General features: G+C 36.4%; 1 protein-coding gene across 1 annotated transcript in view; it reads left to right on the top strand.

Moving 5' to 3' along the window:
- LOC122810662 overlaps positions 1–13,511 on the top strand; it is a 231,606-nt gene that overhangs the window by 123,372 nt on the left and 94,723 nt on the right. The window contains exon 3 of the mRNA XM_044082231.1: positions 11,809–11,897. Within this exon, the coding sequence (XP_043938166.1) occupies positions 11,809–11,897 (89 nt within the window). The remainder of the gene's footprint in view (positions 1–11,808; positions 11,898–13,511) is intronic.

Genomic DNA, 13,511 nt, shown 5'->3' on the forward strand with positions numbered 1-13,511 from the left:
AGGCAAGCAATGGATTCGCGAGTGGGAAGGCAAGTGTGTGAACTTTGAAGTAAGGGCGTTCAAGGCAAGCAATGGATTCACGAGCGGGAAGGCAAGTGTGTGAACTTTGAAGCAAAGGCGTTCAAGGCAATCAACAGTGTGTGTGTGTGTGAATGTCCCCACATAATACACCTGCTGGATATAGGTGTTCAGGCTCAAACCCTGTACCTTTGCTTCAGGGTAAGAACAGCCTAAAGTCCCTAACCACCACCATTTCTGAACTTTGTTCAGATTTGCTTTTCTAATGGTTATGAGCTATGGTGTGAACTGAAGTTGTGTTTCTCCCATTATTATTTTTGATGTTTGTCCAGGATTTTGTGCTAAGGTGTGAAGTGAGAACTGAATTTGTATAGCTTCATTATTGACTTTATTTGTCCAGGTTTTGTGTGCTAAGAGGTTGAGAGCTATCTAAATGATAGCCATTAAGTTTGTCTTCCTATTTTTCAAACTGCTGATTTAGCATAGTGGTATATATGTTGCACTGACTATAGTGCATATGGTTCTGGGTTCAAGACATGCATGGTGATAACACAGCATTTTATTCTAGCAACTTTTCAAAATTATACAAGCAATGTTTAAAATGTGTCCCTGTTTTTTGGGCTTTTGTCCCCTCCCCCCCAATAAATGTTGGCTTTTTCCAGATTTCTTGTGCTGCAAAGTTCAGAGATACAGCTGAGTGTCAACATTTTACAAGGAGCTGAGAGCTGCAGGGGAACTTAAGTTTAGTGCTGCTTATGCAGGGTCTGCTTGTACTGTTAATAGCACAACAGGTAGTGTACTTGCTTTTGATGCAGAAGGCTGTGGGTTCTTCTCCCACAGTAGGTAGATGCATTGCAGATACTGTACTGTGTTGTAAAGGGGGGTGGATGCTATAGTCTGTTTTGGCGAAGATATCTAGTAGTAACTATGAACCTGTTATCAGTTTTGAAATCCATCCCCTATTGCAATATTACTAGCTTATCATTGTTTTTAATGCAACATAGGCAATTTATTCCTCAAGGGCAACAGGCACATTATTTGTAGATGAAACCATGAAATATAAAGTTGTTTGCTAGCAGCAGCCTCTTCATTAGTTGCAGATTTCTCTAATGTGGAATTATGTAGATGGCTTTTACTAGTTCAGAGATTGTGCATATTTACTGATACTCGTGGACTGTAGAAGTTTGAGTAGACTTTTATGATGGAAGGTGTATCAAAGAACACGTGTATGTTTCATGTGCAAGGGGCCTATGATTTGAAAACAGCCCCAAAGTTAATCTTTATCTGCCACTGGCAAAATGTATTTTCTTTGAATGTGGGTTTCAATGCTGTTTCAATGAATGTGAGTTTCAAGGGCAGAGAAGTTTTAATGCTAAGTCTAGTTTCATTGTGAGACTGCATTGCTTTGTTTAGCAGATATTTATTGGTGTTCGTGCTGTAAAATGTAAAATAAAACTTTTTCTGGCAAATCATTTAGGAATGAAGTCACTAAATAATGACTGACGTTAAGTTTCAGACGTCATAATCTTCAGAAAAATGCATGCTAAAGCAAGACCTGATATTCTAGCAACTGTCTTAAGTTTATACAAGGTCAATGTTTAGTACTGTTTGTATGTTCCCCCAATATATTTGGCCTTGTCCAGATTTCCTGCATTAAGAGGTATGTGCAAATAAATTGCTTTATAGAATTAGGAATATCCAAACCTCTCAACTGTCCCCAATTTTGGCTCAAAATGTTGCTCTTCCCCCTAATAATCTCTCTGCAAAATAGCAATTTTGGAAGAAAACGTGGAGGGTTTACTTTACTTTTATAAATAACTGTAATGATCAGAGTTATACATTACTTTTATTTCAGAAATGCATGTAGATTCTCTAATTTTGTCAGCTGCTCTAAGTTAACTGTGCTCATATTAAAATGGTGTCCCTTCTTTGACAGGTTCCCAGCTGTATTGTCTGGCAATTTTATATTTTTGCATAACATTTTTGGTCCGTTTTTCATAAAATTGCGTTTTTCTGGCAAATTAGTGGCAAATCATTAAAGACTGAAGTTAGAAAATAATGGCAGACATTTGAGTTTCAGATTTCATACCTTTGAGAAAATTCATACTAATGCAAGACCTACTATTATTCTATTATCTTTCTAAGTGTATAAGAGCAATATTTAAAAAAAAATGTCCTTATTTTTGGGCCTTTGCCTCAGTTTTATTTATGAGTTTGTTGCTCTAAGAGGTTGAGAGGTGTGTGTGTGTGTGTGTGTGTGTGTGTGTGTGTGTGTGTGTGTGTGTGTGTGTGTTTGTGTGGTAGGTAGGTAGCATACCTCTCAACTGTCCAAATTTTGCAGAATGTCCATATTTTTGCCCCATATTTTTTGTCTGTTCCTCATACATTTTGTGATTTTCTAGAAAATCATTGAAGGCTGAAGTTGCTAAATAATGACAGACATTTGAGTTTCAGACTTCATGTCCTTTAGAAAAATTCATACTAGCACAAATCCTATTATTCTAGCAACTTTCTCATACTAGCACACATCCTGTTATTCTAGCAACTTTCTAAGTTCACGAGAGCATTATTTCATATCTGTCCCTGTTTATTTTAGGCTTTGTCCATATTTCTTGCACTAAGAGGTAGGTAGGGGTGTGTGTGTGAATGAAACATCCTAGTTAGGGGTAGCAGGTGGTTAGTAATTTACTCAAGCTCAAAACCTGTACCTTAGTTACAGAAAACAAAAGCATAAATTCTCTACCCCAACTACCATGCTGCATTTTTCAAAGAACTGACATTTCAGGTTAATTTTCAATTCAAAGAACCAAGTTTGAGTGAATTTATATTATATTACTGAAGAGACATTACAGCGAATGCCTCTTCATCGACACTAAAAGAGCGAACCGTGAATTACGAGAATGGCCGTAGCTTGGCTGGGGAGGGGGGTAGCAGTTTGAGAGCTGTGAGTACAAATTTGAAAATCCTAGCTACACCCCTGGTATACACTGATTTTTGTAAATGAGCATGAAGAATCCTTCTTGTTTTACTGTCCAACCTATCCAACACCTTTTGGGACCAGTCAATCACTCCAGGACTGTAAGTTAGGACAGGAAAAGCAAATTGTTTTATAGCCTGGAGTTTGTTCCTAGATGTCAATGGTGTTTTCAGTATTAATTTTAGTTTCCAAAATATTTCTTACTAAATTTATCTTTGATCTTTCATCAGTTCTGAAATATTTATACACTCCCTCTTGCTCGAGTTCTTTTACATACAATGCATACTTACAAATATTTCAAGGACGGGCAGTAATGCCCTTCTAGCTTGCCAGTGTACCAAAACACTTGTTCCCATATTAAGTGTCCAGGCTGTTCTAAAAATACCTAGACTAGTACTTGCTTTAATGTAATTTGGTAGTCTGTTCCATGCATCAGCTATTCTGTCAGAGAACCAATTAATACACTTCTCATTCCTATAGAATCTTCTACATTTGTTGTCTGATGATTCTCTAGTACTTTTTGATAACCACAAACATTCCTTGAGGTAGTTGTCTCTAAATGCCCTATGTACCTGAATAAGATCTCCTCTTAGATATCTGTAAGAGACACTGTACAAGTTCAGATATTTTAGTCTTTCATAATAACTTAAATGTTCACATCCATGGATGCTCTGGGTATATTTCCTCTCTACTCTTGCCAATTTACTCATGCTTGTTTTCTTATAGGGTTTCCATATGGTTATTCCATACTCAAGTTTGTGTATAATGTAACTAACAAACAATGACTGTGTCATTTTTGATTTCCTAGGCTTTATAAATCTTTTTATGCAACCTGAAGTTCTATAACTATCATTAATCAATTGGTTCATATGATTAGAAAAACTCGTAGCTGAATCTACCCATATACCCAGGTCCTTAAATGAGTTTACAGTTTCAATCACTGTGTGCTATATTAAATATTCACCTTTCAGTTTAAGTCTCTCAAATCTTATATGCATAGTTTTTTATGTATTTATCAACATATTATTCTCCTGTGCCCAGATTGTCATTTTAGTCAAGTTGTTTTGCAGACATGCCTTATCAGTAACACATGTAATCAGTTTACCCAATTCCAGATTGTCTGCACATAGACTGTAGAACACCTCAGATGTAAAGGTTAGGTCTGTAGAACATCTCAGATGTAAAGGTTAGGTCTGAAAGATGCAATCTAAACAACTAAGGTCCTAGGACAGAGCCCTGTGGGACACTCATGACTGTAACCAAGGATTCCACCTGTCCAGTTGGTGTATGATACTTGCCATGTCATATTTGTAAGCCATGCAGCTGTCCATCTTACTAAGAGTACATCAATACCTAGTTGTACTAATTTATTGATCAGTGTTTTGTGTCTGACTCTGTCAAATGCTGAAGTTAAATCTATATAAATTACATATCAACACAATTTTTCATTCATAGCTGTTATTATATTGTTATCGAACATATGTTACAGGTGGTAATAAATCTATTTTCAACATATGCATGCTGATATATGGTATCAAGTCCGAACCTATTCAGTTCTGACAACTTATCCAGTATTACCTTCTCCATTATTTTTCCACAACATGAAAGTAGATTTAAGGGTCTATATGATTATGGGTTTGTCCTACTCCCCTTTCCCTTAAAGACAGGTTTAATAAGCGCATGTCTCCAATCTTGACCATATTTATATGACCTAGTGAGTAATAGATATAATGGTACCATATGTTCTTGCTGAAGTGCTCTCAGGTCATTGTTACTAATTCCATATCCTCCCTGTGCTTTGTTTGCATCCAGTTTGTGCAGTTCGTTTTCAATATAATTTAATTTGATTCCAGCATCTAGGGTTACCTGGATGTCACTAGGACAACGTATCACCCCTTTTGTGGAACCAAACTGTTTTGCATAAGATTTTGTAAATATATCTGTTGTGTCTGAGAATAAATTTTAGAATCTGTACACAGTTTATCAATTTGTGTCTTTACTCCTTCTACATGTTATGTATCTAGAAGGTTTCCTATTATGCTCAATATCTTTATATACATTTTCTTCAACTTTTTCTTGATCTTGTCTTACACTGTGCTTAATCTGTTTGTCCACCTTGTTTATTTCAGTTTTCAAAGTTGTAGTTTGACCTCTCTTCCATTTCTTATATTTTTTGTCTCTCATCTTAATCAGATATCTTGTTCATATGGAAATATATCCCCCTGATGCTGTATATCTAGAGCCTGATCTTAAACATGTTTTTGATTTTTTTGCACTCAAACAATTTCTCTTTCAAAACTTTCCACATTCCATCTGCAGTTTTCCACTAAACACGTCACTCCAGTTAGTTTTACATAGTGACTGTTTTACTTCTATATAATCTGTAATTAACCTTCTGTGCATTGGTTTACATTTCAGTTCGGCAGAATTATCTAGCAACAAATTAACCTTTATAACCCCATAATCACTGCACATCAATGGTGGTAAAACTTGACTTGAAACAACAGTAATTTCTTTAGGAACACGAGTCTAGTATGTTCCGACCCTTGGTAGGTTTTTTACAATCTTATATTCCTGTCCCAAACTAATGTTTTCTTGGTGCTGCAGCTTTCCTACTTTAAAGGTTGCTTTTGCACATTTATCAATACCAAATGACATTCTTATATCATCTGAAAAAGCTTTGACCACTTGAAGTTGTGTTTTCAATTCCTCAACTGATGAACTGTACAGTTTTAAATCATCTACAAAAAAAGAAGAAAAGTATTTACACTTTGTTGTTTTCTGGGAGCCAAATTATAGCTATGACCTAATCTGTTAAGTAGGCAGTTTAAGGGCAAGACAGCAGCAGTGACAGAGAGTCACCCTGGAAAATCCCCCTTTGAATTTTTATCCCTGGAATAATAATTTGTCCTTTATCATGGCTTAACTGCAAAGTGGTCTGCCACTGTTTCATGATCGCTGTAATGTAATTGATCAGTGTAGGGTATATCTCATCCGTTTTAAGCACTCTTTTATCCATGAATATGGGATACAGTCAAATGTTGTTTTGTAGTCTATCCATGCCATACTTAGATTCTTCGCCTTTTTACGGATGTCCTTCAAGGATGCATCTGCAGTCCTAACATATGGGTTGTCCTGCCTCAGGCAGCCCTTCGGTCGGCCGGATTCCAAAGTCTGGGTCTGGCCTCGGCTGATGTCGCACTTCACCCGACGTCATAGCTGCTGGGGTATAAAGGCATCAGCCGACGCCATTATGACTTTATTTAACACTAAATGATGCTTTGTTTCATATGCCTTTCTTTTATTACCCTTTTGTTCTATTGCCATGATTGAGTTTTCTTATAAATGACTATAAACTCTGTTGACATCAATTCCAGTGTATAGTTTATACGTCGTCACAAGGCAAGTTATTGGTCTATAGTTTTTAGGATAGCTTGCAGGTTTGCTCTTAAGTAGAAGTATTGTTTTTTCTTGTTGTTAACCAGGCTGGGGTTTTCAGTTAGGAGCTTTCCTTAACTTTGCTCCAATCTCTCTGACCGTTACTTCATCCCATTTCATATCATATACATTTGAACTTCTTATTTTTTCTTATATTTCTTCTGTTCATTTAGCATCATTGTTATGTTCCACAAGATCTTCATAGTTACTTCTCTAAAATGTATCTATTTCTTCTTTTTTTGGTGGTGTTACAATTCCTTTTCCCCTTGTTTCCCATTCTCCATAAAATGGTTTAGGTCATCTATAAACTGCTTATTTTGTACTTTTCATTTATATTTATCTGCATATCTTCTATTTTTTTCTGCCTGTGCTGATATTTTTAATTTATTTACCATAGTGCATGATAGATCCTGATCTGCTTTAATAATGTGCATTACTTTTATCACGTCAATCTTTCTGAGTATTTTTGTTCATCAGTTTCCTCTTCTATACTCTTCTAACAGTGACACTTCTTGTCTTAATTGCTTTGTAGTTTTCTCTATTCAATACTTCCATGATGGCATTCAATTTCTCCCCTTCCTTTCCCTTAATACACTGTGTTTTTGTGGTAAGACATTATCTGTTATTAATTTACAGTAATATATCCTATTTATTTGTTATATTGCATGAATCTTTGTGGACAGTCCTAATTACTGTATTCATTTGTTTTGTCAAACTTCTAACTTTTTGGGTTTTATTTACATTCTGCAGTCTATTTTTTTCATTGATCTTAGTATGTCTTTCCATCTTAATTAAAACAAGCAACTCTTCTCTTAGATCATTTTCTTACAAACTGAAGGTACATTCTTTGTTCTCCGTTTCCTGTGGGCATTCTAGATAAAATTTCAGAGCATCTTCCTGTGCCACGTTCTCTTCAATTTCATCCTGTGTCATCCGTTCCTCTTTCATATGGGAACTCACTGGCCTATCACTCCATAATATTGACTGTGTCAGAGTGGCCACAGTTTCCTTTTCCTTCTCTTGCAGCGCAACTCCAGCTGAACTTTTGTACTGGTTTCCTGTGGTAGGCTCCAACATATCCTCAGATGGCAACTGATCAGATGTTTCCTGCTCCACTGGTTTCTCCTTAATTTGGGGATCCATTGCTCTATCCTGCTGTGATGTCTTCAGAGTTAGATTTTCTACACTAAAGCCTTCACTTCACAGGTACTCCATAACTTTAGTTTGAGTTTCTTTAACTTCTCAGTTACTTTTCCTCTTGTTTTATCTTGTGTATTGTAAAATTTTCCATGTCTGGATGCCTTTGCCTATAGTTCTCTTCAAGTATCTTTGGTGCTGCTCTTTTTGTATTGATTAGTTTTGTGTTTTCTTTGCATAAATATTGCACCATATTAAATCTCTTTTTCTTTCCGATGTCCATAGTTCTTCATCAGATATATCCTGTTCCTCCTGTTTCTCCTTATTCTGGGGACTTGTTGTTTTGTCATGCTGTGATATAATCTGTGTTAGACATTCTACACTAAATCATTTACTTCCCAGGTATTCCATAACTTCAGCCTCTATTTTTTAACTTCCACTTTACTAATCTTCTGTTTTATGTTATTGTTCCCTTTTTATGATCTTACTTTTTATTGAGAAATTTTCCATATCTGGATGCCTTTGCCTGTATTTCTCATTGAATATCTTTGGGGCTGTCATTTTCTGTTGCTTAATTTGGCTTTCTCCTTTGCATAAATATTGCACCGTTATCAGACCTCTCTTTCTTTCACATGTCCATATTTCTTTTTTATACCTTTCAAAAGTTATCCATGTAGCTTCATTCATTGCATTGCAGACAAGCACACACACGCCTACACAGTTAAAAGACATTAAACATCTCACCACCCCTACATGCTCACTAAAGGTACCTGCACCACAGTTATTACTTCCATAGGAGTGAATCAGTAACTACAGTGATGTTGGCTGAATGATTAGCTGATGATGAGCGAATCAGGATCCACAACCATTTCCTGGAAAGAGCACATGCTAATTAGCATTAACGAATCCCCCAGACTGTCACCTTAGCATGCATCACTTCCCATGGTATTGGCCTCAATGCTGAAGCCCCTCCCCTCCCATGATACTGCCCTTCATGTTGAAGCTCCTCCCCTAAGGAGAACTACAGCAGCAGAGTGTTCTCCGAATCAGAAAGACTTAATGCATTGGGGAAAATGTCCAACCTACGGCATCCCATTACGTTACGTCTTCCTAAATACCAGCTGAATAGTCATGTGGTTTGCTTCACATTTCATAGCTGCAGTTAATTGTGCTTCAGTAGGGTTATTCTTCATCTTTTAAATGTATAATGATTCTTTTGAAAGTCAAGATAGCTAGCCCTGTCATTTATCAAAAAGATATATGACTGATATATGTGGTTATTAGACAATGCAACTTGATGTAATGCTAATCATTCAAAGATGGGTGTGTTATAGTTTAATAAGATCATATGTTTCTGTTGGAGACATTGGCTAAGTTTCACTAGATTTAACTTTAAATTGAAATGATAGTGGGCAAAACAAAGAAAAATGTGTATGAAAGTTCAAGTTTGTAAGAGGCACTAGTTGGTAAGTTATTAGTGAATACAAGTAAAGAATTTTCACAGAAGTCAAACAGTATGTTGTATAGTGTGCACTCATAATGTTTATACTTTATAATCTTTCTTTAAATTTTATATTTATAATGAGGGATGGGTGTCCCTTATGAGGAACAGAGATTCTGATTAGATTTGGGGTGGTTTACTTACATGAAATATTTCAGTTTCCTTGTGAGAGTAAAAGAGAATATTAATAGCAACTTGTTGAAATGCAAACGATAGCACCCTTCAGGATAAATGCAACACTGCTAAAGTAAATAAGTCCAAGGAAAAAAGCAATAAGTATAGCATTGAAGCAACCAGGCAGCAGTCGAACCATAAAACAACTTTTATTGTTTTTGTAGATGCTTGTTAATAGAAGAGAATGTTTGACTTATTGATGGTGGTTGAGTCAAGATATTGAATGGAAATGTTCCTCTATGTTCAAAAGTTGTTTAAGAATGTCTGAGTTACCCCATCGAAAGGGAACACTGATGGGAGTATCTCACAACTGTAAAGTCATGTGCCCTGTACAGCTAGGAAAGACAAAGGCATTAGCCCTTTACACCAGCTACACTAAATTTGCTCCACAGGGTAAGACAAAGATGGAGGGCTGCAGTGAGACTGAAGTGGTAAAATGAAGTTATTAGTCTTCCAGGTAATAAATAAAAGATAAAGTTTATGATGTTTGCCTTGTCCACTGTTATTCTGATGAGAGGGCTTGGCTAAATCCAGGATGGAAGCAGAGACATAAAGACCAAAATAAATACAAGACTAGTGTTACATCTTCAGTGATTTCATTTCATTTTAAAATGAAACCATTGAAGGCAAAAACTGAGGCACTAGTTTTGTTTTTATTTTGTGATATAATAAAAGTGTTTATTTAAAGCTTAATTTGAGGCAACCAAACGTCTTTTGGAATTTAAGTTGTAAGCTATGTACCCTCAATACACTCCTAGGCAAATATGGATTCCAGGGAGAACAATTTGGTATTTCATCAGTTCCAGAAGCCTGACAACGTGTCAGGTTAGTGTGTCACTTTTAAAATACATTTTTGTTTTCTAACTGCCAATGAGCTGTTCACACTTCAGAAAAATGTCAAAGTGTAAAACAAACCAAGGGAATTAATGCATATTCAGAACTTGTCTGAATGAGTGCAAGGAAGATTTGCTATAAGAGGATCTAGAAGTTTTATAAGTTGTGACAGAAATTCCAGTAATACCTGAGAAATTGCATAAACTAAAACTAGCAGAAAGAGACAACTCAAAAATGCAGTTGTTGAGACGTGTCATAATGTCATGGTGGGCAGTCAGTGCAAGTCATCTTTTTATACATTAATCAAACCATACTGTAGCTTCAGGAAGGAATTTTCTTGTATACACGTCTCTTATACAGTTATGATTGTCACCATCTCATGTCAGCTAAGGAACCAGATGATGATAGAGATTCACAAATCAAGATTAGAAATGTCAATGTACATGCAGAAAGCTAGCGATGTCATGTACTGGCCTGGCATGACTGCAAATAGAACAGATGCTGGGAAGCTGCATACTTTGAGACATGTACAGAAATCAAAGTTAAAAGAAGGAATTATACCTCATGAAATATTGTCATTGCTGTGCAAGTTCACAATTCAGATGCTAAAAAAAATATACTAAAGAAACGTGCAGTAATAATAATTATGAAGTAACCTTGTGAGCATTAGCTTGGTAGAAAATTACTTTCTGGTCTTTATATAAGGATAAGGAATCCCCCCACCTGTGATGTCGTGATACACACAAGATCCACTTGTAGGTGGGCTTCTTTGAGCTCTACTGCCCCAGACCTGTCTCGACACATTTGGTCAAATGTCTGTTGCCCTATAACCATTCCGTAACATGTGTTTGAATGCCCCTTTAACACAGAGAGAGAGAGAGAGAGACTGATACTCATTTTAAAACCGGCCCTAACACCAGTGTCTTTGTTATCCATATGAGCTCATAGCACTATTAAAGTACTGTCTCAGAGATAAATATCCAAGATCTAGTGTTAATTTGCTTATCTGATCTAGTGTTGTTAATTTGTTTATCTATTGTTTAGTTTAAGTGAGCCTTCATTAGAACCCGACCACCAAAGAAATTAATTGCAGTTGTTTTGTGGGTATTTTGGAGTAGTCGGTTTGTAAGCATTTTTTGTATGATGCACAGAAGCTGGAGTATCTAGGGAAACCCCACCCACACATAAAAAGAACATATAAGTACTTGCAGAAAATAAGCAAACATCAGGATTTTATGGACCTCGATTACAGTGATTCTGTTTTGCCAAATAAGTCCCACCCATCTTGGCCATACTGTTTTTATAGTGTCTGTGTGAGACTCAGTACTACTGGACACCAGTTTTCCGAAGATTGTGCTGATGTTATACTTCTTGACTTTACCAAATAAAAAAAATTAACTGTGGTGCCATTGTAAATTCCTTCCATTTAATTCCATTATAATAATGCAAGCCTATAGGCCTTCTTCCAGCAGTACGCCCTTTGATTCCCAGCATGTGGATCTATGGCACATAGATGTGTTAGCATGATTAATGTTGCCATATGTGTGAAACGACCAGAATTTTCAAAACTTTGCAGATTTGCATGATGCGTTTATGGCATATTAGTCTCCAAACCTCAATGAGTTTCTATTAGTCATGTTCCAGTATACTAACTTAATGTGCATGTAACATGAGACTAATATTTGGATCCTTTTTTTTTACCTTTGTGTTTATTCTGTTAATCTGACAGCGAAGAAAAGTTACACTCATTACCTGCACAAAGGTGACGGTGATCAGTCCTGAAGGCAAAAAAACTTCATACAGTCGTGTCTTAAAGAGGTCAGTAAATTCTTGGGGATATACTTCTCAAAGTGTTTAAGAATTTTTATTGAATTTTTCATTTGCATGATTGGATTGGGTGGTGCATTGGTATAGTGGTTTATCTGTTTCACAACTCTTGCTTTTCCATTTTTCTTCCTAGCTGAGGTCTCTTCTGTGTGGAGTCTACATGTCCTCCCACTGTCAAAGTAGGTTTTTGCTGGATGCACCTTGCCTCAGAGAACAGTGGTCCTGTAAACTGACCATAGATATATGCAGTGCATAAGTGACTGGGTACATGTGTGCTGTGACAGACCAACATCTGCCAAAGATTAGTTTTCTGCTTTATGCCCATTATTAGTCAGAACAAGGTCTTGCTATCCTGAGGCCCTGAAAATGATGAAGTAGATATCAGAGAATGAATATTAAAGGAAGGAAGGTATTAATGATTTCACTTTGTTTTTCTTGTAGTTCAGCATTCTTTCCACTTACAGAGAATATGCTGTTTGGGAAAAGGAGCATCTTCTTGTAGGTGGCTGCAGGAAAACTTAAGGATTTAAACAGGATCATAATTTAAAACCTGGAGAAAGTTATGATGAGAAGGAACTTTGTGCTTAACAGTGTCTTCTCCGTAATCTGCTGTATGGATTGTATTCATCCCTAAGAGAAACAGCTCACTGGCTGCTGGATTCACTTTTCCTCCTCCAAGTAGCTCAGGTTTGTGCCTGAATCCAAGTCAGTGGCACAGTACATCACTTTTCCATTATTTCTTAATGTGAATGAATGATTTCTCACTAAACAATCTGGCCTCCTTTAACCTTAAAAATGATGACCTCTTGTTTTTATATGGTTTTTAATGTCCATCTTTTTTGTTTGTTTGGTTTACACCCTCAAAATCCTTTAAAATTTATCTACTTTCTACTGTACTGTAGTTTGTACATTCAGAGTATCCTGTCTGTCCCTGTTGAAAAAAAACTTGCTCCAATTTGATTTTTCTTGTGCCATTTTGAATGTTTGTGTAGATTCAATTTGATATGTTTTAAATATATTTTCTTAAATACAAAACAACATTTGTAGGTTTATATGTTCATGTGTGTCTACCAGTCTAATGATCACTAGGGTCTTTTTAAGCCTAGCCATGCATCCCAAATCTCTGACAAGTTTTATTACCCTTGCTAAGTGTAGGTAGGGGCTTGGGAGATGAAACATTTACAGGTTGCCTGTGTCCATTAGAGACATAGGTGCCAAATCAGGATTGAATTTCCTACTCCCCATCCAGTTGTGTAGGTTACACTTGAATTGGTTTAGGGAGCGACTCTTCTTCACATGGATGGGGGAGCCTGTTCCAGAAAAGGGACAGTCTCTAGGATACATACCTGTCTCTCCATCAGGTCCTATGTATATCACAGCCAAGGTTTATGTCTTTAAAATGGGTAAATCTGATGCTGTCTGTTTTGCAGATATCAAAAACAAGCAGAATTGCAGGAAACTAATAACCAAAGATATTCCAGCCAAATAGAACCAGGTCCTTAGTAGCTCGGTGTTTAAAAAGACATCACATAAATCAGGTAAAAGTACTGTGTATCATGAGGATGAAAGTGCTTAACTACCATTAAAATTATTTGATTCATCTGC

This window comes from Protopterus annectens, chromosome 9.part0, assembly GCF_019279795.1.
Source record: "Protopterus annectens isolate FY-2018-M chromosome 9.part0, PAN1.0, whole genome shotgun sequence".
Classification (NCBI taxonomy): domain Eukaryota; kingdom Metazoa; phylum Chordata; order Ceratodontiformes; family Protopteridae; genus Protopterus; species Protopterus annectens.